At 43.3% G+C, this 26,855-nt stretch overlaps 1 protein-coding gene across 1 annotated transcript in view; it reads left to right on the top strand.

Annotated features, from left to right (window-relative positions):
* Nucleotides 1-2,361: 2,361 nt before the first annotated feature.
* The window catches only part of ANO2 (anoctamin 2), a 1,767,324-nt gene continuing 1,742,830 nt past the window's right edge, over nucleotides 2,362-26,855 (top strand). Inside the window, exon 1 of the mRNA XM_078673987.1 lies at nucleotides 2,362-2,524. Within this exon, the coding sequence (XP_078530113.1) occupies nucleotides 2,362-2,524 (163 nt within the window). The remainder of the gene's footprint in view (nucleotides 2,525-26,855) is intronic.

Raw genomic sequence — 26,855 nt, 5'->3', positions numbered from 1 at the left:
TGAAACTGGTCTCGCTTTACTCCTTAAGTACAGTGGTACTTTTGTGAGACCTCAAAACACAAAAATCAAGGGATGTTTCTATAAAACACTCAAACGGTGCTCATAATATGACCCAACTAGAAAATCTCTGGCCATAAAGTTAAGCAACAATCAATGTTTTATAGTAAGCACAAAGTTTTATGTTCTGAGGCTGTCTCACAGTACTACCATTAGACAACAGGAAGGACAATCCCTCAGAGTTCCCATGGGGGCTTGCCAATGACTGACGATCTGGCGAGAGTAGTGAGGTAGCATGGAAACAGAAGAAATATATACATCAAAACATATATTACATTTGAATACTACTCTATATTCTATATTAATTGTAAAATATAATATACAAACGTTATGTTATTAACTTAAAAACTAATATTTTTTACTTTAAAAGCCCATGAAAAATTATTGAACAAAACAAAGACTGAAGTGATGTTAAAATTAAGGAAACAATAAATACTTTAACTCACTTATAAAACATCCTAGATATTCACCGAAAAAAACACATAGGTTAAAGGTAAACATGTCTGTCAATTTGCAACTTTTTAAACTAAAAAAAATACAGAAATTTGTAAGTTATAGTTTAGTGAGTTAACTAGAACTTGTGCCTCCGCCATTAACGGATTATGACGTTAAATATGTCATCACTCAAGACATGTTCCATGAAAGCAACGAAGTGTAGTAGGCTTTGCAATAAGCGCGAACAGTGCAGTTTGCAGGCGGTAGCGTTCATTGAAGAGAAGATGTATTAAGCAGCATGAGAACAGTTCTGTATCAGTGGGTGTAGCTGGTGATTTCTGGTCTTTTCCTTCGTGCTTTTCTTCATCTCCAGTTTCTCAGTGCTGTCTAGTTTTTGATCATCTTGTATGTAGATGATGCACTTGGCACTAAGTTGATGGTGACTGGAAGAGGGGGCATTGCAGTTCTTTCTGTGTAGGGGTGATGTGATTATACGTCTTAATACCCTTGATGAGGCGAGCCACAGCATATAGGCTGGTTTTCAGATGAGTCAGTGTTGTGTCAGGGAGACTGTTGAGCAGTGTTGCCTCCATCCAGGGGGTGAGGATATGGGCTTACACTGCTGTTATGATGTCAGATTCCAGTAGGAAGGGTTTTACTTTTCAAGAGGAGACAGCTGGGACCATGCTGTGGTGGTTCCCTTGATGTTGTGTTCTTTGATAGAGTGGTCTATGTCAAGGGAAACAGTACTTGGAACATTTTATTATCGGTATAACCAACACATGTAGGAATCTTCTCACTTAGGAGTGAGGCAGGCTCCTAACAACGTTCAAGGTCCGTCCCCAAATTACAGCATGCATATAAAGACGCAAATGAACAACAAGCAACAACTGATATAAGGAAGTAGCTTTGATAAACATTAGCTGATTCCTGCTCTAATGTAATTGAGCCCAGTAAACAGCCAAGGTTTGAACTACCTCTGGAAGGACTGTGGATTTCCTGGCATCTTACTCTTAAGTGACGGGCGCATCTTCAGTATGGTATGGGGACCAACCGCAAAAAGAAAGACCCGTATATATGCCCTCTCAAGCATGAGAGAGTTATCGGCTTGGCAAGGTGGCATTGATTGTAGAAATCTGTCAAATGTACAAATGACACACCAGTGTCACTGGGCCCTTTTTTTTAAAGAGCATAAGCCCTATTATACAGTAGACACCACAAGGCCTCAAAGACATTGAAATACAATAAATCATTGGGGTGTTTTGAACGTACCAATGCCACTGAAAACATGAAATATAGCTTCTGGAACCTAATGAAGGTAACTTCAGTCGCCCTGAAACCTTCGACGAGACTTATTTTCAAATAGAAATGCCGGGCTAATCCTACAGTTGATTACAAGATAATCTGTTTAATTTTTCATGCAGGAGTGCTTTTGCCTACAACTGGTGTAACCTGAGAGAAGGAAGACGACGCCGACTGAAAAGCTTTCACAAGCTCACCTGTGATCTGCTGTCACCGAGCTCTCCTTGAGGGTTTGCAAGACACAGTAATTGTCCTCCGCGCTATAATTTAGGAAATTAAACAACAATCGAGTTTTGGTTGGGAGCATGTGGTGACTGTTGCCATGTTTTCGCCGTGCCCTTGTTTATCCCCGTACCACATTTGCCCAGGAGTTTCGTTTGCTGTGCAATTTAAGGATATCCCTGACTTTCTTGGTCCTCGGTAGCAGGGAGGAGAGCGCGCTGGACCGGTCGCGTGGCCCTGCTATGGACCCCCGTGTTATTCTTCGAGAGCAGCGCTGCTGATTGCCTCAGCAGACGGCCGGGTAATTATCTGCAGGTGGCGTTGCCTAAAGCGCTGCAAGCTGAGATGGAATTAGCCGCCAGCACCATTCGTAAACTACGGCAGGTCAAGAAGAGGAGCAGGCTGTACTCGCTCACATCACAGCCACATTATCCTATTAGCGCGCGCTCCGTGTCCAGTCAAATCCCCGTCTGCAACATTATGGAGGCCCCCCCTTCGCAGCCGCCTGGTAAGTTTATCCCTCCACGTTATTCACCTCTTTTCCTCTTTGGCGACTAGTTACTGAAAAAGCAACGGGCTTTTTTTTTTTTACTTGATTGGGGGCACGGTGTGTGGGCGCTTGGTACTTTACCTGCAATAATCCGGGTCCTGGGAGATGCGCCAAGCGCAAAAATACACTCGGGCAATAACGCCTGTTGGATTATAGCGGGGCCACCTTCCTCTCTGGTAGTCTGTACACCACATACACACGTCTGCACGGGTGACACTGCACATCATTGGTTTGCCCCCTTCGAATACGGATTTTCAGAATACATTCTCGTAAAAGCAAGGTAGATTATACCACGCATATATATTACACGCCTAACAGGCAAATCCACCGACTGAATATTTTTATGTAAGAGCTTGAGAATTACCTGCCTGTATTTCTAAGAGAGAACACACTTGTAGTTTGTAATATACGCTTCCACGGAGATGACAAGTGAAATATAGCATGTAACCGCTCTGGCTGAATGTATCTTCAAGAAGTGATGTGGTGTTATATGCCGAGATACTGATCGTAATTAAAAAGATGACCGGACAGCGAGTTGCGCATGGTGATAGAATAATATACATGTTTTCCCCAGGAGTATTTGTGAGAGGGCTGGAGGCGGTGTATGTTTTTTATGCTATTTTTGACCATTCGACTACTCTTATACGACTGCTAAATATATATATATATACATCACCACACGCACGCGCATACACACACATATATTGTTTATAGACGTTGTGGATTCAACAGCTTTTACGTCATTGTTTATCTTTGCTGAAATCTGTTAGGTAGATTGACATTTCTTGCTGCGTGTTATAAATATGTTCTTATTTTATCATAAACCGGAAGGTGATTGACACTATTGTAAAGGGAGTCCTCATCAATGGAGCAGATCGGTTCTCGTGATGCACTGGTTGGAATGGAACCACTGGTTGATTTACCGCTTTAGGGAGCAGTGCAGAAACATTTCAGACCTGAACAGCAGTGTCTGGTAAGTGTCACACAGTGAGCACACATACCATGAGCCATGAAGTAATCACAACACGGCCATACCAAACCTGATCAAACTTCAGCTTGAAAAGACCCAGCATAAGTAAAACCTAACGTGAGGAGCACCGGCATGAATACACTCCTGCACGAACAAAAACGTACGTGACACGAGCACGAACAGGCACCAGAATGAACAAGCATTTGCAATGCAATAGGTCTCGCATTAGGAAAGTTTGAAGTATTGGTATTGTAAATGATAATTTTTTTTATTTATGTGTTGGTTTTGAAAATAGCGAAATTAATAGCTTTGTCATTTACAATGCCAATAGTTTTAACTTTCACAAATGTGGCACCTATAGCATTTGTAATGCAATATGTGTTGTATTTACATGACTTAGATGTATAAATATTACAAATAACAATGCAGCAGATGGAAACAACAAGTGCAATGAAAAAGAGAAGCGAATGATGTTCAGACTGTGAGATTTGGGTCAGCCCTCTTCAGCCACTGGTTTCTTTTGGTCTGTCAGTCCCCATACACTTTACACTATGTACACATAAATGAAAACCAGTACTAGGCTGAGGGTACCTTCATGTTTAGGGTCCTCCGAAGGCATTTTGCACACTCAGTCCTCACTCTGGCTCCCAGCGACCTGTGCGGTTCTTGGGTGGCTGACATGATGGGCTGGCCAGTGAGGGGCGCGGCTGTGCGTAGATTATTATTTCTTTTACATTATAGCATGTGGTGTTGCTGCCGGAGGACTCTGCGTCGGAGATGTTTTGTGCTGGTGCATTATCAACAGTGCACAGGAGGTACATGTTTGCATACTCGTTGCTGTTTCCCACTGGTCCTCAAGTCATTCCATTGCATCGCATTACAGAAGTGCCCTGGTAGAGTGAGTTGAGATTTGTTGCAACTGCAGTAGATCTGTGCTTGGATTGTGTCACTCCCAGTAATCCCCTTGGCGGTAAAACATTGACTTTTTAAATCCCCTTTTAGGCAGAAAAGGGTGTTTAGTCCAGACCAGGATTATCGTTGTATTTGTGATCCAGCCCTTAGCTCAACAATAGACGTCCATTCAACAAAATGTCAGTGGTAGAGGAACTGACATCAAGAAATAAATCAATGAAATAAATCAATGAAAGCACACTGCATGTGCGGATGATTTGAGATCTCTTGTTTGTCTTTCTGAGCAAGCCTTTAGCACTAGCTACCACCTGGAGGCATGTACGTGAGTACAGTAGAAGCGAAGGCAATTTGTATTCAGCCCCAAACAGGCACTATGGCTAAAACGAGAACAAATGCTATTAAATCAACTCAATTTAGATCTGTTAATGCCATCAGTTATTAAAATATATACTTTAAATGTGATATTTCAGCGGTAATACAAAAATGTGTAAAGTTATAACAAAGCCCACAAATAAGTAATTTACCAAAAAGCAAATACAGCTGTGGATATTCCACAAACGCAAAACGACTGAAAAATGCACTGCATGCATGCCTTTATTGGCCATCACATCTGAACAAACAGGAGGAAGCAGACAAACAACACGCATTCACATAGAAACATGCTCACTATGCCAACATGTTACAATGTGGGCCCCAAAAATGTACGACGCTGCGGGAATACGGTCCATCTTAACAGTTAACATGTCCCCTAAAAAGTTAGAAAGAGTGCGGTCTGCGCCTTACCTGCCCCACTGGACTGGCTGCTCCCAAGGCACGAGTCTGGCAAACTGGAAGCGACCGCGGGCAGACAAATGTTTTTGTCAGGCGCAAGGAGATTAAGTGATTTGCCCCGAATCACATGACATTGAGGTCCCTGACGGGCTACCGCTCTAGCCGTTAGGCCACACCCTCTCCCTCTGTACCACAATTGCATGATACAGAGGCTGGCAATTGTAATTTTGGGGCCAGTATTCCTGTGGCTCTTGTACTGTGCATCTCTGAATCGGGCTCCAAGTATGTTTGTGCACCCTAGGAACAGCTATAACCAGGTATCATTTTAATGGCAGGTCATTACACAACTTTAGTATTAACATGACAGCAAAAAATGAAGAAAAAATTTATGTCACCCTGAAAAACAGTGAAAGGGTCCCATTTTTTCGTGCTTAAAAGGCCCGGAGCCACTAACAAGAAACGCGCTTGGAATGTATTAGGAATTCTTATTATTGGCAGGCAAGCTATTCGCTAGATGAAGCCATCCCTAACTAGGCGGCACTTCCTTTGTTTTCAGACTGGACGTCCTCTTCCTGTAATTCGGATTCAATGTTATCAGAAGATAAGTATTAAAAAAACGCTGCGCAGCTTTTGACATCTGACAATTGGAATCGCACAAGAACAGAGCAAACAGGAAACGGCCAGTGTTGTTTGGAGACTGTGGGGGAAATGGTTGGCGGGAGAGATGAGGTGAGGAGGGAAGAGATAGCGGAAATAGGTAGGAGAGGTGAATTAGGCGCTATAATACTGGATGTGTGCTTAGATGCCTCGGCGGGCACCCCAGTTCTTGGCTGGTTGCTGTTGCCTTACAATGTTTTGTACTGATGCACACACACATACACAGTAAAATAAATAAAAATAACTTATTTCGAGTTAGGGTTCTCCTTTCATGCCAGAATATATTTGCTTCGCCGTCTAACTCCCATCCTACGAGAACAGGGCTAAGGATAGGTTTTGAACAATGTCACGTGACAGAAAGGACGCCCAATGGGAGAGCGAGTACGTTCTGTGACGTAAGACGGACTTCCAGGAAATCCTTGTTGTGCTAGAGAGACGTTGAATGCGGCGTAGTGCATCAGCTCTACATCCTGGAATTCTGGGCAAGTAGTTTAATCACCCGGTGCCTACCAAAAATGAATGTGTCCGTGTGTATTGCCGCCACCACCGCGGGGACGAGAGCAGCCTGAGACACCCGGTGAGTGGGGGAGAGGGGGGCTGTGTGTGCGCGTGATGAGCCTGTGAGTGGTGGTGGGGGGTGCGCGTGCGTGGCTGTGTGTGCGCGTGAGCCTGTCCTGTGAGTGGTGGGGGGTGGGTGCGTGTCTGTGTGTGTGCGCGTGAGGGGGGGATGTGCATGTGGGGGGGGTGTACGCGCGTGTGTCTGTGTGTGTTCGAGTGTGTCTGTGCGTGTGTCTGTCTGTGTGCGCGTGGGTCTGTTTAAGGGGGGGTGCCTGTGTGTATGCAGTGTGTGTGTGCCTGTGTATGCGTGTGGCTGTGTATGTGCACATGCGTGAGTGTGTTTGCGCATGGGAATAGAAGGCACGAGAGGGGCACGGCGCCGTGCGCGCCCACGAGGTGAAATCTGCGCTCGTGCCCCTCTCGTGTCTACATTCCCAGATACGGGCAGCAATAGGTCTCGAGCAGACTAATCTGCTCGACCTAAAAACCCCAGCTTGGAAAAAAGCCTTGCAGTAGCAAATTTCAACATTTACTATATCCAACATGAACCAACTTCGCCATAAAGAAATACAAGCCCATTCAAACATCGGCATGCAAAACAGCAACATAACCACATCACTCACCTACTAACACAAGCACACATACACACTAGCCACCTCATGGAAAGCCTAGCATGACCAACTATGAGTGAACTCCAGCATAAGGAAATGCCTCGGTGCGAATAAAATGAAGTATGGAAACATTGTAGCTTAACTATAGAAAAAACTAGCAGATAAACCTCAATTGTAAGAAGCGCTGAAATGAACAAATAACAAGTAGTAGGGATATAGATGATCACGTACAGCTTCCAAAAATAGAAATCCCAAAAGGTGTAGCCATCAGCATCGAAAATGCACAAGGACCACCCTCAAGATGACTAAGATGACTAGAGCCCACTCTAGCTCCACCTTTAGTCGCTGCATTAGATTTGGGCAAGTAACACCTATGGCCCTGTAGGCACCTTTATAGGGCCATTTATTTATCCTTTGTCTGTATAGCCCTCTTTGTTGTATTATCATGGCTAGGAGGAAGATAGCTAAGCCATTTACTGATAAATCATGCACTACAATCGATTCATTTCTGGTCAATGCAGTTAATGTTCTCTCAGAAGAAATCGATCGTACTGAGAAGCGTCTCTCTATGGGCTCAAGCTATATGGGGGCAGAACAGAAGAACGGGGCCAGGGCCATGGCCAGGGTCCCTTCTGGTCCCCCTAGCGAGAACAGATTAAATAAATCGACCAATAATTCATTGATAGTCGAGGAGCTGGATCCGGTCGGCATTGATACGGGAGGGATTAGTGGGGATCGTACCCGAATATCTATGACCCCTAGTTTGACCATCCCTGAAAGACCCCCGTTACCGAAAAAGACCAGGGTACGCAGAAAGAATACCCTAGAACAGGGGAATCCCAATTCTAAGGCCAAAGCCTAAATTGTTAATAAGAGTACTCGTAATGGGAAACCAGGTCCGCCTGCCGACCCTATCCCCAACATTTAACACAAGCGACTATTTCTGATAAAATGATAAAGCTCCTAAGGCCGCTCTATGATAAATTAGATACTTTAGCTAGAGAGTTCCATAAGATTAGCGGAGTGCTGTATAAAGTCAACTGTAAACTTCAAAATGAGTCAAACAGGAATCATCAAAAGGATGCTATTATAGGCCCTATTGATCCGATCACTGCCTCGGGTAGTGATCGTAGTAAAAATCCTAAGAAGCGGACCCCTATTGTAGGAGTGGAAAATAGGGAAAAGATAGAAATACAGTAACAGAAAATCTAATTAACAATAATAGACTTGAACCACCCCAGAAGGAGAGAATAGTGAACAAGTCAAATAAACCTATTACATCTGATCCTGCAAAGTCTGATGGTCCAAGAGCCTCAGCCATGGGGATAGGAAAATGGTCAAGGTTGCAAACTTGCCTCCCGAATGCAGTGCCTATTTCGCAATTATGTCAATGTTCCCAAACTCCAAATTGGTCAGGTAGAAGAACATGGTTCACTTATGAACAAAGTAGTATTCTGGTTGACCAATAGTTGTGGTTATCCTATGGAAGGAGTAAGTCAGATTTTAACAACCCGTAGAGTGGGCTGGATCGGGCCTTGGAAAAAATGCTTTGATGTGGACTGTATTATTAATAATTAAAAATGCACCACCACCTTCACTTCGGGAATTTAATACCACTCTTCTCCGTCTAGGGTACTTTTATAGACACCTGATGGTGACGCATGGAAACGTAAGCTGGCCCAGATGTGGATCTTTGATAGCCTCCTCTCGGTTCTCCCCCTGTCCAATTTTGTCATCCCAGTAACCAACAGGTATCAGGCTCTGAGTAATTTGGAAACCAATGATTGACGTGAGGGACCGATACTGTCTAGTCAGGTTGTATGGGAAAGATATGTACCTAAAAGTCCCACAACGGAAAATCTAAACGTCAAGAACATAACTAGCAAGGTTGTTTTATGCATGCCAGAGCAGGTTGGGCCGTTATCCACTAATGTAATATGGACACCTAGTACCCCAAGCAATTTAGAATGTACTTCAGTAGAATCAATTATCACTAGTAAAGAGGTGGGGCACGAAGTACCCCCTCAGGAACTTCATGAAACGAATACGGGCACAGGGTATCTAGTTACCACCTGGAACATTCCTGGTTTTAAAAGCAAAATAGGTACACCATCATGGTCTGCTTTAATCTTGGCCCAACATGATTTTATATGCCTACAGGAGACGTGGTGTATTGATCCAATATATGTAGAGGGTTTTACCCCACATTGGCTACCAGCCCAGGCTTCCCATTCGTGTAGAGCTACGGTTGGTCTTCTGATTTTGATTTCCACCAATCGGAACAAATGTAAAATTAAAGGTTGCATTACTGTGGGCACTCATGCTCAGATTATGTGACTGGTATCCACCATGGGTAAAGATGTTATCTTGATCAACTTTTATAACAATGTGTTTAACTCTCTACGTGGTTCAATTGTTCATGCCCTGGAAAGGGAACTTGAGAAGCTGACTAGTACCATTAGGAAACCGATTATTATTCTTTGGGTTGGCGATTTTAATGTTCAAATATGCCCATTATGTTTGACTAAAGTCTGTTGGCTCCGGAGGGGGGAATCTGAAGACGATTGTTATATACATTTCCCCCATTGTGAATATGGTAGGGCCTTAAATGGTGTTATCGCTAAGATGGACTTAGAATTACTGTATTGTGCCACTGATAAACATAACACGAAACATCCCACATTTACAGGCAGAAATGCAATGTCTAATATCGATCACATTATTATCTCCAGTAATAGTTTATTTATTCTCACCACCCTGGATAACGGACCAACCAACTAGCGATCATAATAGCATTTTTCTGTATTTATTATGTTGGGGGTTTAAAAAATGTTACCGGTGTTTTTTACAGCCCATGTATTGCCCCCATCAGACCGAACGGTGTCCGGATAAAATGGGCCGGTTTGGACCCATCCAAAATCCAGCATGATGTTATCACACAATGCCAGAACGAAATCCAAGGGTGTTTAGGGGATGAGGTCGACCCAGTATTGTTGCTTGATAATTTTACTAAGATCAATAATATTGTGGAGAACCTCTTGTCGAAACCAGTGCGCAGAAATAAAAAATCTGAGGTGGGCTGGTTTGATGATAACTGCACAGTAGCTTTGGGCCGTCTCAAACAAGCCCTGGGGTGTAACCCAAGAAATCCGGATATAATTAAGGCCTCATGTGCAGAATATGCTTTAGCCCTAAAAACCAGAAAATCGGAACTTCTAAAAATAGCCTGGGAAGATGTTAGCCAGGCAGCCAATACCAAAAATAGTAAACTTTTCTGGGATACTGTCAATAGTACCATCTTGAAGGATGATCATACTCCATAACTTAATTCCTATATTAATTGCAATTCTTGGGTAGCTCATTTTCAAATATTTTTAATCCAATCGATAAAGATGTCCCATCTACCTTGCCTAATCAAAACCCCGATGACTGGCCAATAATGCCCCTGTCAATTAGTATAGACGAAGTATTCAAGGGTACAATTAGTAGTAAGGGAGGTAAGGTACCGGGACCCAACGGGGTCCCGATAGACCTTTATAAAAATGAAATAGCTTTATGGTCGCCATTTTTAACCAGAGTTTTTAACGCCGCTGTTGAGACTCAAATTCCATTATCATGGGGCCAGTCAATTATAATACCAATTCATAAGAAGGGAGTCAAAACCGCTGTTTGTAATTATCGGCCAATCTCCTTATTGGACTCGTCTATAAAGATTATGAGTAGAGTCATGCTATCAAGACTAGATGCCTGGGTCCAAGAGAAGTCAGTCCTTACGCAAGTGCAATATGGATTCAGAAAGAGAGTTGACACACTAGAGTAGTGTCACTATCAATAAATGGCTGTCCCTAAAATGATACAACATGAATAGTTTTCAAATCAGGCTAGCTGTTATTTGATCATGACTTGATAGGAGTCATTTTTAATGTGGAAAAGCTTACAGCAAGGAATAAAGTGTATCAATAGCAAGTAAGCTCTACCAATTTTTACTGATGAGGATTATGTTGTTGTTCTCACTGGATGCTTGAACACATGTTTGATTTTTACACATATACGAAGTACATTCACATTTAGGTTTCTTCCTTTTGTTTTCATTGGGTTGAATGAATGAATGAAGGTAACCAATGATGATAAGCGGGTTTCTGGCGAGTACCAGTCAGTTTTCCCCTTTGGTGTTGCTACCGTGAGGTGCCTTCTTTCCTTCTCACACTTTTTTCTGTGGATGAAAGGTCTGTGTATGGTAGTTTATTTCTCTTCTTTTTTAGAAACCGGATACACTACAGCCAAATTACCAACTCATTTAATTGGTCTCTGCAAAGTGAGGTCGCAAATATATTGACCCTTTTGGGCTGTGATTTGAAAACTATTCATGGTGTATCATTTTAGGGACAGCCATTTATTGATAGTGAATCTGTTGAGTGGGGGGATGGTTGTCCTGCCGTTCCCCCTGAAACTCCTATTGTATTGATGACACTAGAGTAGTGTGTCAACCTGGATCTTTTGATTGGCAAGTACACCCTAGCTAAGGAGGGAAATGTATATTTTTGTTTTGCTGACCTTAGCAGTGCTTTTGATATGGTAGACCATTCTATTTTATGGCCCTTACTGTTAGATATGGGTGCTCTCAAAGAGATAATATACTTCTTGGCTAGATTATATGGGGAGCTGTCAAGTAAGGTGAGGTATGGTCACTTAGGTGAATATACCCCACTTTTTAAAGTTAAAAGAGGCATCTGACAGGGCTGCGTCCTAGCTCCACTACTTTTTTCATTGTTCATCAATGAAGTTGACGCAGCCCTGAAATTGTCTGAGTCGGATGCCCCTAGGGTGAATGGTAAATCTGTCCCAATCCTTTTATGCGCCGATGATGCGGTTTTACTTTCTTGCACCACCATTGGGGTACAGCGTCTTATCGGAATTTTACTATTTTTATTGCCAAAAGAAAACTTTTAATTAATAAATCCAAAACTTTTGTTATGGCTTGCGGTAGGAACCCTATAACATCTAACTCTTACTATATTGAAGGTTCTACGGTTCAGATAGTCAAGACATTCTGGTACTTGGGCATTACGTTTGCAGGGAATAGGTCATGGGCCCAGGAACAGGAAAATGCCTGTTCTAAGATGCTTAGAAATATACATGGTATTTTTAGATTTGTGGCCAAATTGGGCAATCGACGCATCAAAGATATGTTGATAATTTATGAGATACGATGTGTCACCGCAGCTCTTTATGCGGTAGGTGTTTGGGGTCACTTTCAGGGTAACACACTACAACAAACCAAAAATTTGTTTCTAAAACGTCTGCTTTGTGTCCCTTCATCTGCCTCTACGGAATTGATACATCGTGAGGTGGGCATTAAATATATTTCAGATCTAGCTTCAACACGACCTCTCCTATTATGGACATCTATATGGTCAAAAGAGGAGACATTGTTTACTCAATCTATAATACGGGACTGCCTCAAACTGGAGAACTGCTTAAGAATACCCTGGCTTACTTATTTTATTTATTAGTTTACATTTTTATTCAATTGTGATATCCGACTGGATCCTGGGTGTACTGCCTCTGTTGCTAGAGCTGAGATAAAACTAACCTTGCTAGCCAACAACATAGAGGCCCGTTCCCGTGTTACTAAGAATCAATCAACTCTCCTCTTTTATCTGCAACTGGATCTTAAACAACGTTTCCAAACATACCTTTCAGTCGTGACAAGAGCCTCGTATCGATTTGTGCTGACACGTTTAAGATTGGGCATTGTAGACCATCTTGTTAATTTTCCAGTTATGAAACAGTGTTCTGCTCACTCATGCCCATGTGATGGAGTTTCTCGACAAAGCTGCGGCCATACATTATTATTCTGTATATTTTTTTCTAATCTTAGGAAATTTTATTTAAAACCATTCTTTTTACACTATAATATAAGATCTACTACAGATGCCGTGAATTTGCTCTTCAGATTGATGACCCACGATTGTGTTTTTATTTAGCTACATTTCTTCTGAAATCTATTAGTATTAGGAAATCTATGATCATTGACACTTGACTGTATGTTTTAAGGGTATCATGTAATTACATGCATTTGCACTTTCGAATTAGGACAACCTATGTCCTAGTAAACGCTTGAGCCCTCATGTGAAATATGCACCTGCACTTTTGTATCTGAATAATTATGTTTTCGAACTTTGATGTATTTGCACTTTCAATCCCACTGTTTCATATTCTTTTAATTTTATCGTTGATTGTTTTATGACTGTATTGCTTATATGGTTGATCTATTTAAGCGAATAAAAGCTTTCAAATCGAATAGACTAAAACCACAAATCACCACACCTTGCACGTGTATACCGATTTCAAATAGCATGACAGATAGAACAGCGTACCCATCATATCATGACTGCACATTACGAATAAACTCCTGCACAAACAAACCATCAATAAACAAACTGAATGTATCCTCACATGACCATTCCAAACAAGACCCAATCGCAATAGGAACATGCTCCAGGATCACTAAACAGCATAAAATAAAATATAGTATCGACGAAGCTGAGCAAGAACAGTCTCCAAGGTTAGGAATTCCTGCAGAAGCAAACTTCAGTATAAACAAGCTTCGTGCATGAACGAACCCAGCAGGTGCAAACACCAGCATGGTAAACTCATGCATGAACATTGTAGGCAAAGATGCTCACTGCTGATGTCTGTGTGTTTCACGTAAAAATTATGAATCTCAGCAAGGCCAATTCAGCCTCTCATTCTTCCAAAATTGATAAATATATTACCGCACCATTCATTTGAGAAAGATGACTTTAAATGTCCTCTATAGGACAGAGAATGTCAATTATTTGCTACATAAAGAGTTGAATTCATAGCTTTTTTTAAGAGTGTCAAAACCGATGCTGGGGTTACATATACTTGCACTTTACTATCAAATAGCACTACTGGATTGCTAATCCTTCCTAGGAATGTACATGTCCACTTGCGATTGACCTGGAAAATTTAGCGTTGGATGGTCAAAGAGGGAAAAGGTTTTGAGGGGTCCCAAAAGTTGCATTTCTAATTCAACGTACCTTGTGAATTTTTCAGAAAATTGTTAACAAATTTTCACAGACGAGATTTGACCATCATTTCCTTTGTTTGTTCTGTGGTTTTTGATAAATGTAAAAATAGAAAATAAAATTTACAAAGTACTACTTTATTTTCGAATGAGGATATTCAGTTTGTGTAGAGGTTCACAAATAGAAATTTTGAATAATACATCAAATCGGAGTTGCTGCAATGCTCTTTCTCTCATTGAGCATCTCCCTGTTGGTGACCAGACCCTCCTGAGTTACAACCTTCAAGATGTCTTTATGACTGGGCCTAGTAATTTGACTTTGGTGACCGTAACAATGATTCAATATTTGCTAATTGTTTTACAGACCCCATTGTGCAAAACGCTTTGATGACCCCATATTGGAGCAATGAGCATGATCAAACAACTGCACAGACCCTAACACGAACACAAATAGTATAAGAAAACATCAGCACAAAATGAATAAACCCAATGTACACCAAACACAAGAATTAACTCCTGAATGCAACTAACAAATCCTATGCACACGCTGCTGGTGTTCTGTGAAAGTTAAACAAGTCATAGAGCAAAGATGTGTTCAAGTCTTATAGATTCTTTTCTTTGTCTTTTATTCCAACAAACAACAAGGTCCAGCCAGCACGTGTTTCGTCACTGTGGGGTTACCCAGCGATTTCTTCAGGGCTGTTAGGAACGTCACGTTATTTCAAAATCCCAATCTCGGTGATAATTCTGACCCGGCCAGTAAATAATGTGAGAGTTCTCGTATTTCCGTTTAAAGGCCTCCAATGGTCAAGATCAGACCTTCAAGATATGATATCGGTGGAAATTCTGTGCCGATCATCGGATTAGACCAGCAAGTCAGCCAAGGCAATATAATGATCTAAAGCGAGTATGCTGTAGTCAGGATCGGCGATTGGTATGCGTTTGGCACCGGACGCATACCAATCGCCGATCCTGCATATATACCTCTTCCAGTTCAGTTCAGAATAGCTACATTAAAAGTGTGTGAAAGCACAGCATGAATCAAATATAAATACATAAAACACATGAAGACGAAGGGCAGTGATGCGGATTCTAGTCACTAACTCTGTGCACATAGGCAAGAGCCAATGAGAACATGCACGTGTAAATGCAGGGCACACAAAACAAGCATTTGCAATGCAATAGGTCTTGCATTAGGAAAGTTTGAGCTATTGGTCTTGTAAATGACAAATTTTTTATTTATGTGTTGGTTTTGAAAATAGCGAAATTAATAGCTTTGTCATTTACAATGCCAATACTTTTAACTTTTGCAAATGTGGCACCTAAAGCATTTGTAATGCAACATGTTTTGTATTTACGTGACTTAGATGTATTGATATTACAAATAACAATGGCTTTTAATTTTTTTAAATAATTAATACTTAAACAAAAGTTATTGTAATTTATAATGGCAATAGCTTAAACTTTTGTAAATAATTTTTGTGAAGATTATGTTCAGTGTATTTTATTGTGACGAAAATCCAAGAACAGAAGTAAAATATTAACATTTTTTTGTAACATTTGTAATAAAGCTTGAAACATTGAGAGAACATATTTGAACCAGTTGTTGTTGAATGGCGCTGAGTGATGTTGTGGTGGTGACGAGTGATGCTGTGGCGTTCAGTGATGCTGTGGTAGCGCATAGTGATGTTGTGGTGCCCCTGAGTGATGCTGTGGTGCCCCTGAGTGATGCTGTGGTGGTGCGATAGATAGATAGAGTGAAGGTGATAGATCAATAGATAAATAGAGTGAGGGAGATAGATAGATAGACAGAGTGAGGGCGATCGATAGATAGATAGAGTGATGGCGATAGATAGAGTGAGTGCGATAGATAGACAGATAGAGTGAGGGCGATAGATAGACAGATAGATAGAGTGAGGGCGATAGATAGATAGAGTGAGGGTGATAGATAGCTAGAGGGCAATAGATAGATAGATAGAGGGCGATAGATAGAGTGAGGGCAATAGATAGATAGATAGATAGATAGATAGATAGCTAGATAGATAGATAGATAGATAGATAGATAATAATAATAATAATAATAATAATACACATTTGTATAGCGCACAATCACCCGTTAGGGTCTCTAGGCGCTGGGGGCCGTCGGGAAGATTAAGCAAGCTATTGCCCAGAGTCGCATGGTGTTGGGCTAACCTGCCGCCGGAGCTGGGGATCGAACCCTGATCCCCAGATTCCAGCGTCAGTCGCCCTGGCCGCGGCGCCAGATAGATAGATAGATAGATAGATAGAGTGAGGGCGATAGATAGATAGATAGATAGATAGATAGATAGATAGATAGATAGATAGATAGATAGATAGATAGATAGATAGATAGAGTGAGAGCGATAGATAGATAGAGGGCGATAGATAGATAGAGTGAGGGAGATAGACAGATAGATAGATAGATAGATAGATAGATAGATAGATAGATAGATACATAGATAGATAGATAGATAGATAGATTGATTGATAGATAGATAGATAGATAGATAGATAGATAGATAGATAGATAGATAGATAGATAGATAGATAGATAGATAGATAGATAGATAGATAGATAGATAGATAGATAGATAGATAGATAGATAGATAGATAGATAGATAGATAGAGTGAGGGCGATAGATAGAGTGAGGGCGTTAGATAGATATAGATAGATGGATAGATAGATAGATAGATACATAGATAGATAAGATGTAGATAGAGTGAGTGAGGCCGATAGATAGATTGATAGATAGAGAGTGAGGGCGATAGATAGATAGATAGAGTGAGGGCAATAGATAGATAGAGTGAGGGTGATAGATAGGGTGAGGGCGATAGATAGATAGAGTGAGGGCCACAGATAGATAGAGTGAGGGCGATAGATAGATAGATAGAGTGAGGGCGATAGATAGATAGATGTGTGTGGTTGTGTATGTGGTTGTGAGTATGTGTGTGGTTGTGTGTGTGTGGTGTTGTGTGTGTGGTTGTATGTGTGTGTGGTTGTGTGTGGTTGTGTGTGTGGTTGGGTGTGATTGTGTGTGTGGTTGTGTGTGTAGTTGTGTGTGGTTGTGTGTGTGTATGGTTGTGTGTGTGTGTGTGTTTGTATGTGTGGCTGTGTCTGTGGTTGTGAGTGTGGTTGTGTGATGTGTGTGTGTGTGTGGTTGGGTGTTTGGTTGTGTGTTTGGTTGTGTGTGGTTGTGGTTGTGTGTGGTTGTGTGTGTGTGTGGTTGGGTGTGGCTGTGTGTGGTTGTGTGTGTGTTGTGTTTGTGGTTTTGTGTGTGGTTGTGTGTGCTTGTTGTTGTATGTGTGGTTGTGTGTGTGGTCGTGTGTGTGTGTGTGTGGTTGGGTGTAATTGTGTGTGTGTGGTTGTATGTGTGGTTGTGTGTGTGGTTGTGTGTGGTTGTGTGTGGTTGTGTGCGTGGTTGTGTGTGAGATTGTGTGTGTGCCGTGGTTGTGTGTGTTTGTGTGGTTGTGTGTGTGTAGTTGTATGTGTGTGTGTGCATGGTTGTATGTATGTGTGTGTGCGGTTAGAGAAGGATGTATGTGGAAGAGAGCAGCAGATCAGCACAGCAGAAGAGAACAGGGAGTTAGAGAAAGAGGTGGGTGGAAGAGAACAACAGATCAGCACGGGAGAAGAAACCAGGGAGTTAGAGTAGGAGGCCGTGGAAGGGAACAGCAGATCAGCATGGGAGAAGAAAACAGGGAGTTAGAGAAGGAGGCGGTGGAAGGGAACAGCAGATCAGCACGGGAGAAGAGAACAGGGAGTTAAAGAAGGAGGCGGGTGGAAAAGTGCAGCAGATCAACACAGGAGAAGAGAAGAGAACAGGGAGTTAAAGAAGGAGGTGGGGTGGAAGAGAGCAGCAGATCAGCACAGGAGAAGAAAACAGGGAGTTAAAGAAGGAAGCGGGTGGAAGAGAACAGCAAATCACCACGGGAGAAAAGAACAGGGAGTTCACGAAGGAGGCGGGGTGGAAGAGAGCAGCAGATCGATACTTTTCACATTGTCTCTGGGTTCCTTTTCACATTGCCTCTGGGTTAAGCATGACTGCTCTGTGCCAAGCTACCAAGTGGGTTAGCACATGTTAATTTGGGATTTGCTTGTGCCTTAAACTAACAAAGATTGTGGTTACTGATTGACCAGGGTCAAACCCCAGAAAACCAGTAACCCTGTGCTCTTGCATGGATTAATCATGAGTGATACTGCACCTGGAATTTCATCCCCTGATTTTCCTGCCAGGAAATACAGGGTGTGGTTTTACCAGCCGGTAAATCCAGGCATGCACAGAAAAGCGCTTAATGACTCTATTCTAACATTTAAAAAAAGTCACAGCTTTAGAAAATTATATATCCTCTGAGGTACAGCAAGGCCTCTTCTTAATGCAAACACATATGTTCACATTTGGGGAGGGGGAGGTTAGAAGTTGGGTCGCGAACCTTCAGCTGAAAAGTTTTTATTAAACATCTTTCTCTTTTAATGTAAAAGGCTCAGCGCTAAGTGAACATAAAAGAAAGAAGGATCGTTACATTTCAAGTTGTTCTCTTCTGCCGTCCTAAGACCAGATACTCACAGATACCCACAGGGACCAATTTGCCCACATAAAGTTTTGCCCACATAAAGTTTTGCGGAGCAGAAGGAGAAGTGATGAATGTGAAGTTGCACACCTCCAAAACTTTTGAGCTGAAGTTTCCATTGCTAATAGCAGCACTAGGTAGCTGCCCCAGCATGGTAATTTTCTAGTAGGCAGCATAATTAGGAATTATATTGAGAGAAAGCCCAACCCCCTCCCCCACCCCGTTCACTAAGGAGACAAAACTCGGAGTGCACACTGTAGTATAGAGTAGTTCTAGTCAGGAAGATAAGTCGTGTTTTTGTTGCTTGGCGTGAATACAAATTTCTTCACAGAACACTTCGTTTTCCGCAGCACGGGGGCATGTAATGTATTGAATTGCATATATGACGTCTTTTGTTGTGAACGAGAAAGCCCCGCATGCACACGAGCTATATTTTGCCCAGCCTCCTTTTCAAAAGCAAGACTGGAAGCTACCTGGTTGACGGATAACTTTTTTTATTCTCATCAGACAGATCTAATTAAAAAAAGTACCGAGCACCGACAGCCCCCAGTAAAATCATAACAGCCATAGCTACTTGGAAAGCTGGCGTTTGTACTCATCCCCTTTTGTATCGCTTTGTTCGCCCTAAGTGTGGCAGGGTATACTCAGACGTGAGTCCCTTGTTCACTTGGCCACTGGATTCAAGATAGCCTGGCTGATGAGGATTATGAATCCGAAACCGGTCCCAGGATGCTTGTCTCCGGTCCAGGGAAGACATGGCTTGGCAGTTCGGGCTGGACTGTTCCCATAAGGTACAGGGTCAGACTGATTTGCATATAGCCATGTCTGAACTGGGGTGGCTGAGTGAACTAAAGAATGGTGATGGATTAAACCCAGATCAGTTGACTGGGGGTGAGTGTTTGATTTGTTCAAGCGCTCCGTCCATCATCCCCTTTTGTATCGCGCCGTTTGTACTGCAGCACAGCTATTTTTAATGGATTCGGAAAAAATGCGATCTTATCGGAATCTTAATAGATGTGTGTTTTGGGGGGATAGATAGTAAGACAGATGCAGCTTTAAAGTAAAGCAGAGACGGATTTGCATATTTAGTTCTGGCTTGTAGCATTCTTCAGAGAGTGGAATTAATTACCGGACATGTTATTATCACTACTGCGTCTCTCCGGCTCCAGAATATACGTAGTTAGTACCTTGTTCCGACTCTGTCTAAAGTTCAGTTGAAGGGCAAAAAAACACAAGCACCGCGGCAGAAAGTCATGTGCCTATCATACGGGTTACTGTGTCACTGAACAGCCCTTATCTGATACCCGTTTGCCTAACCCAGCGCTGACAGCATGGAACAGGTTACAAAAGCCGTGTGAGGATTATTTAGGGCACCAGTGAGTACAAGACGTAACTGATATTAATCCGGCCTTTCAGAGATATCTCTGCGTCCATCAGAGGCGCGCCGCCTGACGAGGGCAGGGCAGAGAGGAGGGGGGAGGGGAGAGATAACATGGCTGACATCGAACGCTCGCCTTTATTTTGTTTTTCGCTAGCACATTTTTTGTTGCCAAAATAACACTGGGAATGCCTTACATGCTGTCCCACATAAAAAATAATGAAACGCCGCAGCCCGGCTTCAACAGGAAGCCAGGCAACCTTTGTTGGGACGGGGGCGGGGCCAGACAAATACAGGAAGCAGACGGGAGCCTACCCCTCGCTCCTGTGTCCGCCGGAAGATTTGCGTGACTGCGTCTCAGCGCGGCACCCGCCTGTTGCCCAGAATGACCGGATGGCTGCCGAGGGACACGAACGAAGAACCTGGTGAGTGGGGCGGGTCTGGTGGGGCGGCGGGGGTCTTGGTGCGCTTGTGTGTGTGCTGTGTGTGTGTGTGTGTGTGTGCGCCCATGTGTGTGTATGCGACGGCGGGGGTGGGTTCTCTGTATGTATGGGTGCGTGCGTGCATGGGCGCTTGTGTGTGTGTCTCTGTGTATGCGTGTGTGTATGTAGTGTGTGTGTGCATGCGACGGCGGGGATCGGGTCTCTGTATGTATGGGTGCGTGCATGGGCGCTTGTGTGTCTCTGTGTATGCGCATGCGTGTGTGGTGTTGGAGCTTCCGAGGCAGGAGATGGGCACGGCGCCGTGCGCGCCCACGATGTGCAATCTGCGCTCGTGCACCCTCTCTTGCCCACATTCCCAAATACGGGCCACAATAGGTCTAGAAGCAGACAGCAATCAAAGCTTCGCTTTGAATGCAGGTCTGCTCGACCTAAAAACCGGAGGTTCTAGATTCTTTACTGGAGTTAAATGCAGGGCAAGTCGAAGATTCTGTGACTGCCTATTTGCAAGTGAACTGTTTTAGCGGTAGGGTGCCCACTCTGAATTGAAAATACAATTTTCTATCTGATGGCACTAGGATAGTGTCCCAAAGCTGCTTGTAAGCACATGATGATTTAAATTCAAGAAATTCACTAGTCAAGGTAGCACTAGCAGCTTTGTGAGCCTCATCAGACAACGTTTTCTCCAGTAAAGCCTCTTCATAGTTTCTTTAGAAGGAATAGGTTACGGAAATCTTATGTAAATGGTCTGACTTAATTAGATCCTGGAGTGCAGGAATGACCCAGCTTGGTGCTTGACCAAAGGCGTCTACTAAAGAACAGCCGGTGTAATCTACATTTACCCTCTACCTTTTTTAAACCCATATCCAAGGTCAAAGGCTGTAGTGGTGTACAAGGTGGCAAGCGAACAATAGTTTTAAAAAATGTGGTTAGTTTATTCAACAATATTATCAAAACCCCACAGCTCTCGCCCATATAGGGCAGAGCCCAAGGCCTTCACCTCATAGATCTGAAGAGCGGGTGCTATTGGGTTACTAAACGATGACTCCTGCTAGCTGTCAATGCTTAATTACCACCTTGCCAATGTGAGGCTTCCAAGACAAGGAAGCCACCAGGGTAACACCTAAATAAGAAAAATAATCCATTCGCTCTAGGGGCGCTCCTGTAGACACCAGATTTCCTTTAAATATTTCATGTGGATTAAAAACATCAGCGTAGTCTTTGCAGTGCTGATTTCCAACCCCAGGGGGCAACAAAACTCACTGAAAATATTCAGGAGTTTCTGCATTCCACTGGGGGTCTTAGACATCAACAGATTGTCATCTGCTGAAGAACAGAAACTTTCTCAAAAGCCAAAGAAGGAGCATCAATATAGGGTAAAGTTACATCTTGTACTATATCATATAAAAGACAATGAGAACAACGTTGGTGCCAGTACGCATCCCAGGAAAACACCTCTGGACACTGGGACTCTATCTGTCATCTCCCTCTGCGCACCCCAACAAATTCTACCATAATTTGAATCATGTAGGCAAATAACTACAAACAGAATGTCAGGAGGCATACCCATATCTTTAAGTACTTCGCATTGTTTTATATGGGGTGCCAAGTCAAAAGCCGATTTTAGGTCAACAAAGGCAAGATAAAGGTTGCCCTTGTCTAGCAACACGGTCTTCCAATACATTTGCAAAAAATACAAGACTTGATCTATAGTTTAGACTCCTTTCCTGAACCCAGCCTGAAAAGGTCTTAAGATATTGTTATCTTCTATCCATTCATGGATTTTAAGTAATATACAGCGGCTAACATTTTTTGGGTATGGTCTTTTGGGCTCATCGGCCTATAATTTACCCGTTTGGGACTAACCACCATTTTTAAAGATGGATAATACAATAGCAGCTTTCCAGGAATCTAGAATCAGGGCTGCTCTAGCAATAGCATTGGCAAGAAGAAGAATATACTTAGACCAGACCTCTACATCATGGAGAAAGATATGCACTGGGATACAATATGGGCAGGCAGCTTTGCCTTTTGAAGTAGATTTAAAGAAGCCTAATATTTCGGAAATATCAAATAGAGCCTGCTTATTACTCAGAAAAGACAGAGGCAAAAATGTGTTCACGTCAAGAACTACTCTGCCATCATAGTAAAGATTTTTAAAATGATCAAACCATTCAGGTGGGGAAATGTAGTTGTTTCGTTCCATGCAGCTGGGTTTGTTACTTTCAATACTAATGCCCAGAACTTTGCGGAATCCCTAGCAGAGGAGGCATCTTTATGATACTGCCATCTTTGGTCCTCACATGCTCCTTTCACGATACCCAATGACTTTTCATACTCATTTCTACAGACACGGATTTGGACAACATCTTTATTTTTAATAGCCTGTACTAGAAGTCTTTTAAGCCCTCTACATTCCCTATTATAGCAAGAACTGGGTTATTACCTAATTTGTTTTGAGGTTGTGACTGAGATTGTAAAATCCATTAGAATTTATTCCAAAAATGTTATATGTAAAGTTCCAATTTCCTCAAAATCTTCATCAGTAGTGGCAATCTCATAGAACACAGTCACCATACTTTGTAAGTCCTGACGGATTAAAGTAATAATATCTAGGGGTGGGTGGGCAGAATTTGCGTAATTGCATTACGCAAATCTCCGCAAAACGGTAAAATATCTCAGCGAACGCGCAGAAATTCCGCGAACACTCGGAATTGCTTCCTCGTGATGCTTTTTTACTGTTTGCAGTCACTGCGTGCTCCATGGGAAATACCTCGCGAACATGCATTTGAGAACGCAAACAAGCAAAAAATTTCACGAAGTCGTGGAACGCAGAATTTTGGGCAATTTCGCTTTCTCCGCGGAATGCGAAATTACCTAAATTCCTCAAATTCCGCGAACGGAGCGGAATTTAACGCCCAGGCCTAGTCGAGTTGCACTACGTGGAATTTCGCAGAGTTCCATAAAAACTCTGTGGAATTCCGCAGAGTTTCACAAGTGGATTTGCTCCACTCGACCACTACTAAGCACAATTCATCCTCCTCAAATGATCCGAGTGCCCGCACAGGAGGTAGCTTATCCCACCCTGGAAAGGCAGGAGAGACGAGCAATCTTCTTTCCACGTAGCATCCCTGACTCACTGCCATTGTTGGTCCTTTTGGTGTTGGTAGCTTCTTTGGGGGTCTCCAAGGAGCTCTTTCTGGAGTCTGGGGGCTCGGAGTCCATGTGTGGGAATTGCTGCTGCTGGTGGGGGGGCTGCCAAAAGGGGAAGAGAAGATGCTGTTCTGGTGCACAGAGCGCCTGCCATCATCTTCTTCAGACACACTTACACACGCACTAGAGGAGGGGAGAGGGACCAGGGAAAAGGAGGGGTTTGTGTAGGAACACACTGCCTCTGATCAACAACAACTCGCCCTGCTTCTCCGAAATCCTTCTAACTCACCCCCAAAAAAGCCAAGACAAGCAGTTCGGAATGGGTCCCTTGAGCCCACCTGCTTGTGCTGGAATAACTAAGGGGAGGCAGTGGCAAAATGCTCAGGAGGCACAAAGGATCCTTCAGTTGGCCAGGCGGAAGACCACCGGGCCTTATATCTAGCGGGGATGATGGGGAAGATGTGGGGTAGGGAGAGAGCAGCTTTAGGGATCAATGGGAGGCAGAGCCCGGCAACCAGTAAGGGGATGTAGATGGAGTCTGCTGCGGCTGCCTGAGGCGGGTAGGACGGGTATGGGTGGTGCATCCCTCCCAAGCATCTGGGAGAGGTCACCTGCCTGCAGTCCTCCAGGGAAGGGCAGACCTCTAGGGTCGGAGGGCCCACCTAAATACCTCCTGACTTCTGAGCTGACAGCTCTAACACCGGTGAGGGCAGATGCCTCGAGGACTGCTGTGCCACTGTGCGACACTACACGATAAACAGGGAGGCATAGAGCCATTGCAAGGCAATTAGTCATATAGCTTGCATGCCCAGCCCTCAGTTGCTCTATATTTCAGACTCTGAGCCTGTCCTCTGCATCAGCTCAATTGCACACTGCCACGGCAGCTGAACCAGTGGCCTCCACTTCTGCCTCCTCATCTCCTAATGCTCACGTTCATGTCAGCTCAGCCCCCATGGTGCTTAGTCTCGCATTTAATGAGCAGTAGTAAGATGCTGGCTGCGCTGTGTTTGCACTGTCTGCGCATGCCCTTGTGAACAGTATCTCCTCTTCTGGCATGCACAGTGCTACGATTCAGTTCCCTTCTTTGCAGACTGAGGCCACTTGGGTTCCGGTAAACTCTGCTATGCGGCGTAGGTGGACTTTTTGTCAAACTCCGCCCTTTACACAGCTGTAGAGTAACAACAACTCTGTGAACTCCACCGGCATAGCAGAGTTTACTGCCCACCTCTAAGAATATCCTGATGGGTGGCTACCTGTCGCCATTTCAAACTCCATATGTACCTCTTTCAGATTTGAGAAGAATCCTAAACTTGTTGCATATCTTTTTGTGGTCTGTTGTCTTTCCCATATAAACCGTCACTCAAGGAGAAACATATGCATAATAGATAAGTGTGAGAAAGTGGATTATTAGTTGGGGTGGAAATTCACCACAAATAATAATGCCACTATTTCTGTTAGATCTAGTGAAGGTTTCAGCGACTTAAACCAGAGCTCAACCCCTGGTAGCTATGGCACAGAGCAGACAGGCTATGCTAACAAAAATTGAAACCACAACACAACACAACAAAAATCTCACTTCAATTTATCAAAACATAGAATATTTTCATCAACCAAATTATGCCCCAACGACAAAACTCCTATAATGAAGTCCAAGCGTATACATTTATAAAGTTTAAATAAAAATAGTACCTAAAAGCGGTAGGTGCCAACCGCGGTCATATGATTGTACTTGACGGGACCTAGGTCTAGGTGAGCTTTGAGGCCAACCGCATTGAACGTCTGTCAAATACAAGAACCACATTTGTCCAGATTAAAAGGTTTACCATCTGCCTTAGTCTCCGAAATGGAAGTCAAAAATCCTCAGTTGTCAAAGTAGCGGGCTGTAGCCAAGAAGGGCTCGAGGAGGAAAGACAGTTGGCAAATTAAGTTCTGTTGAAGCCATTGATTTTTGACTGGGAAGCTCAGAGTGGGATAAATAAAAAATTCCTGCCCAAGGAAGGTTCCTCACTGGCCAGATACTTTTGCGGTCTTCGCCAGGTAGAGCTTCTTCTGTTCAGACGTAGTCACTTTTTTTGGGGCTCGGATTTCTCCTGTGGGCAAGTCTGCAAGTTGTAGCTGAACAGACAGAGCTTTACAAGCTGGATACATTCTCTGAAATATCTTGCTGAAACAGATTTGCTGCTGTGGAAAAGATCTGATACAAAAGCGGATGATGGTCGGAGCGTTTGAGCAAATCAAACACTCACCCCCAGTCAACTGATCTGGGTTTAATCCATCATAGTTCTTTAGCTCACTCCACCACATCAGTTCAGACATGGCCATCTGCAAATCAGTCCGAGCCTGTGCCTCATGGGAACAGTCGAGCCCGAACTGCCAAGCCATGTCTTCCCTGGACCGGAAACAAGCATCCTGGGACCGGTTTCTGGCTAATCAGTCGTCATCAGCCAGGCTAGCTTGAATCCAGTGGCAAAATGAGCAAGGCACCCACATCTGGGCATACTCTGCCAACTAATGGGGAACAAAGCGATACAAAAGGGGATGATGGACGGAGCGTTTGAGCAAATCCAACACTCACGCCCAGTCAACAGATCTGGGTTTAATCCATCAGTATTCTTTAGCTCACTCCACCACCCCAGTTCAGACATGGCTATTTGCAAATCAGTCTGACCCTATGGAAAAGATCTGAGCGGCAGCAACCTGAATCTCTGGTCCAACAGCAACACTTCTTCATTGGATTGACTTGAAAGGTTTGTCTAGTTCTCCAGAGGTCTGGATCCAAAAATATTCTAAGTCCAAGGTTTTACGGAATCTTAGGAGGAGTACGCTTTGACGCAGTCAATGGTTCTAGGACTTAGTCCAGCAGAAGCAAACAGCAGGGTCCGGGTCAGGTCCTGTTGGAACTGATCAGCTGGGCTCTTCATAGAAAATGGCTTCAACCAGTTTGTTGTTCCCATATTGCTTAACAGGAGGTCAGTCAACTGACCCTTAGAGTCCACTTCTTTGTCCTGCTTCCATGTGGGGCAGGCCCAGCCTTTTAGGTCTCCTCACAGGTCTCAACAGCAAGTGAAGTCCTTCTTCTATCTTCCAAAGGTCAAATGCTATTCTGAAGAGGGTGCCCAGAGGCGAAACACTTTTGCTTGGCACTATCCTTAGGTTGGGCGTGACTACTGGCCTTCCCTTACCAATAGGGTAAA

This window comes from Lissotriton helveticus, chromosome 1_1, assembly GCF_964261635.1.
Source record: "Lissotriton helveticus chromosome 1_1, aLisHel1.1, whole genome shotgun sequence".
NCBI lineage: Eukaryota > Metazoa > Chordata > Amphibia > Caudata > Salamandridae > Lissotriton > Lissotriton helveticus.
Note: the sequence above shows the minus strand (reverse complement) of the source record. Positions and strands in the feature narration are given on the sequence as shown.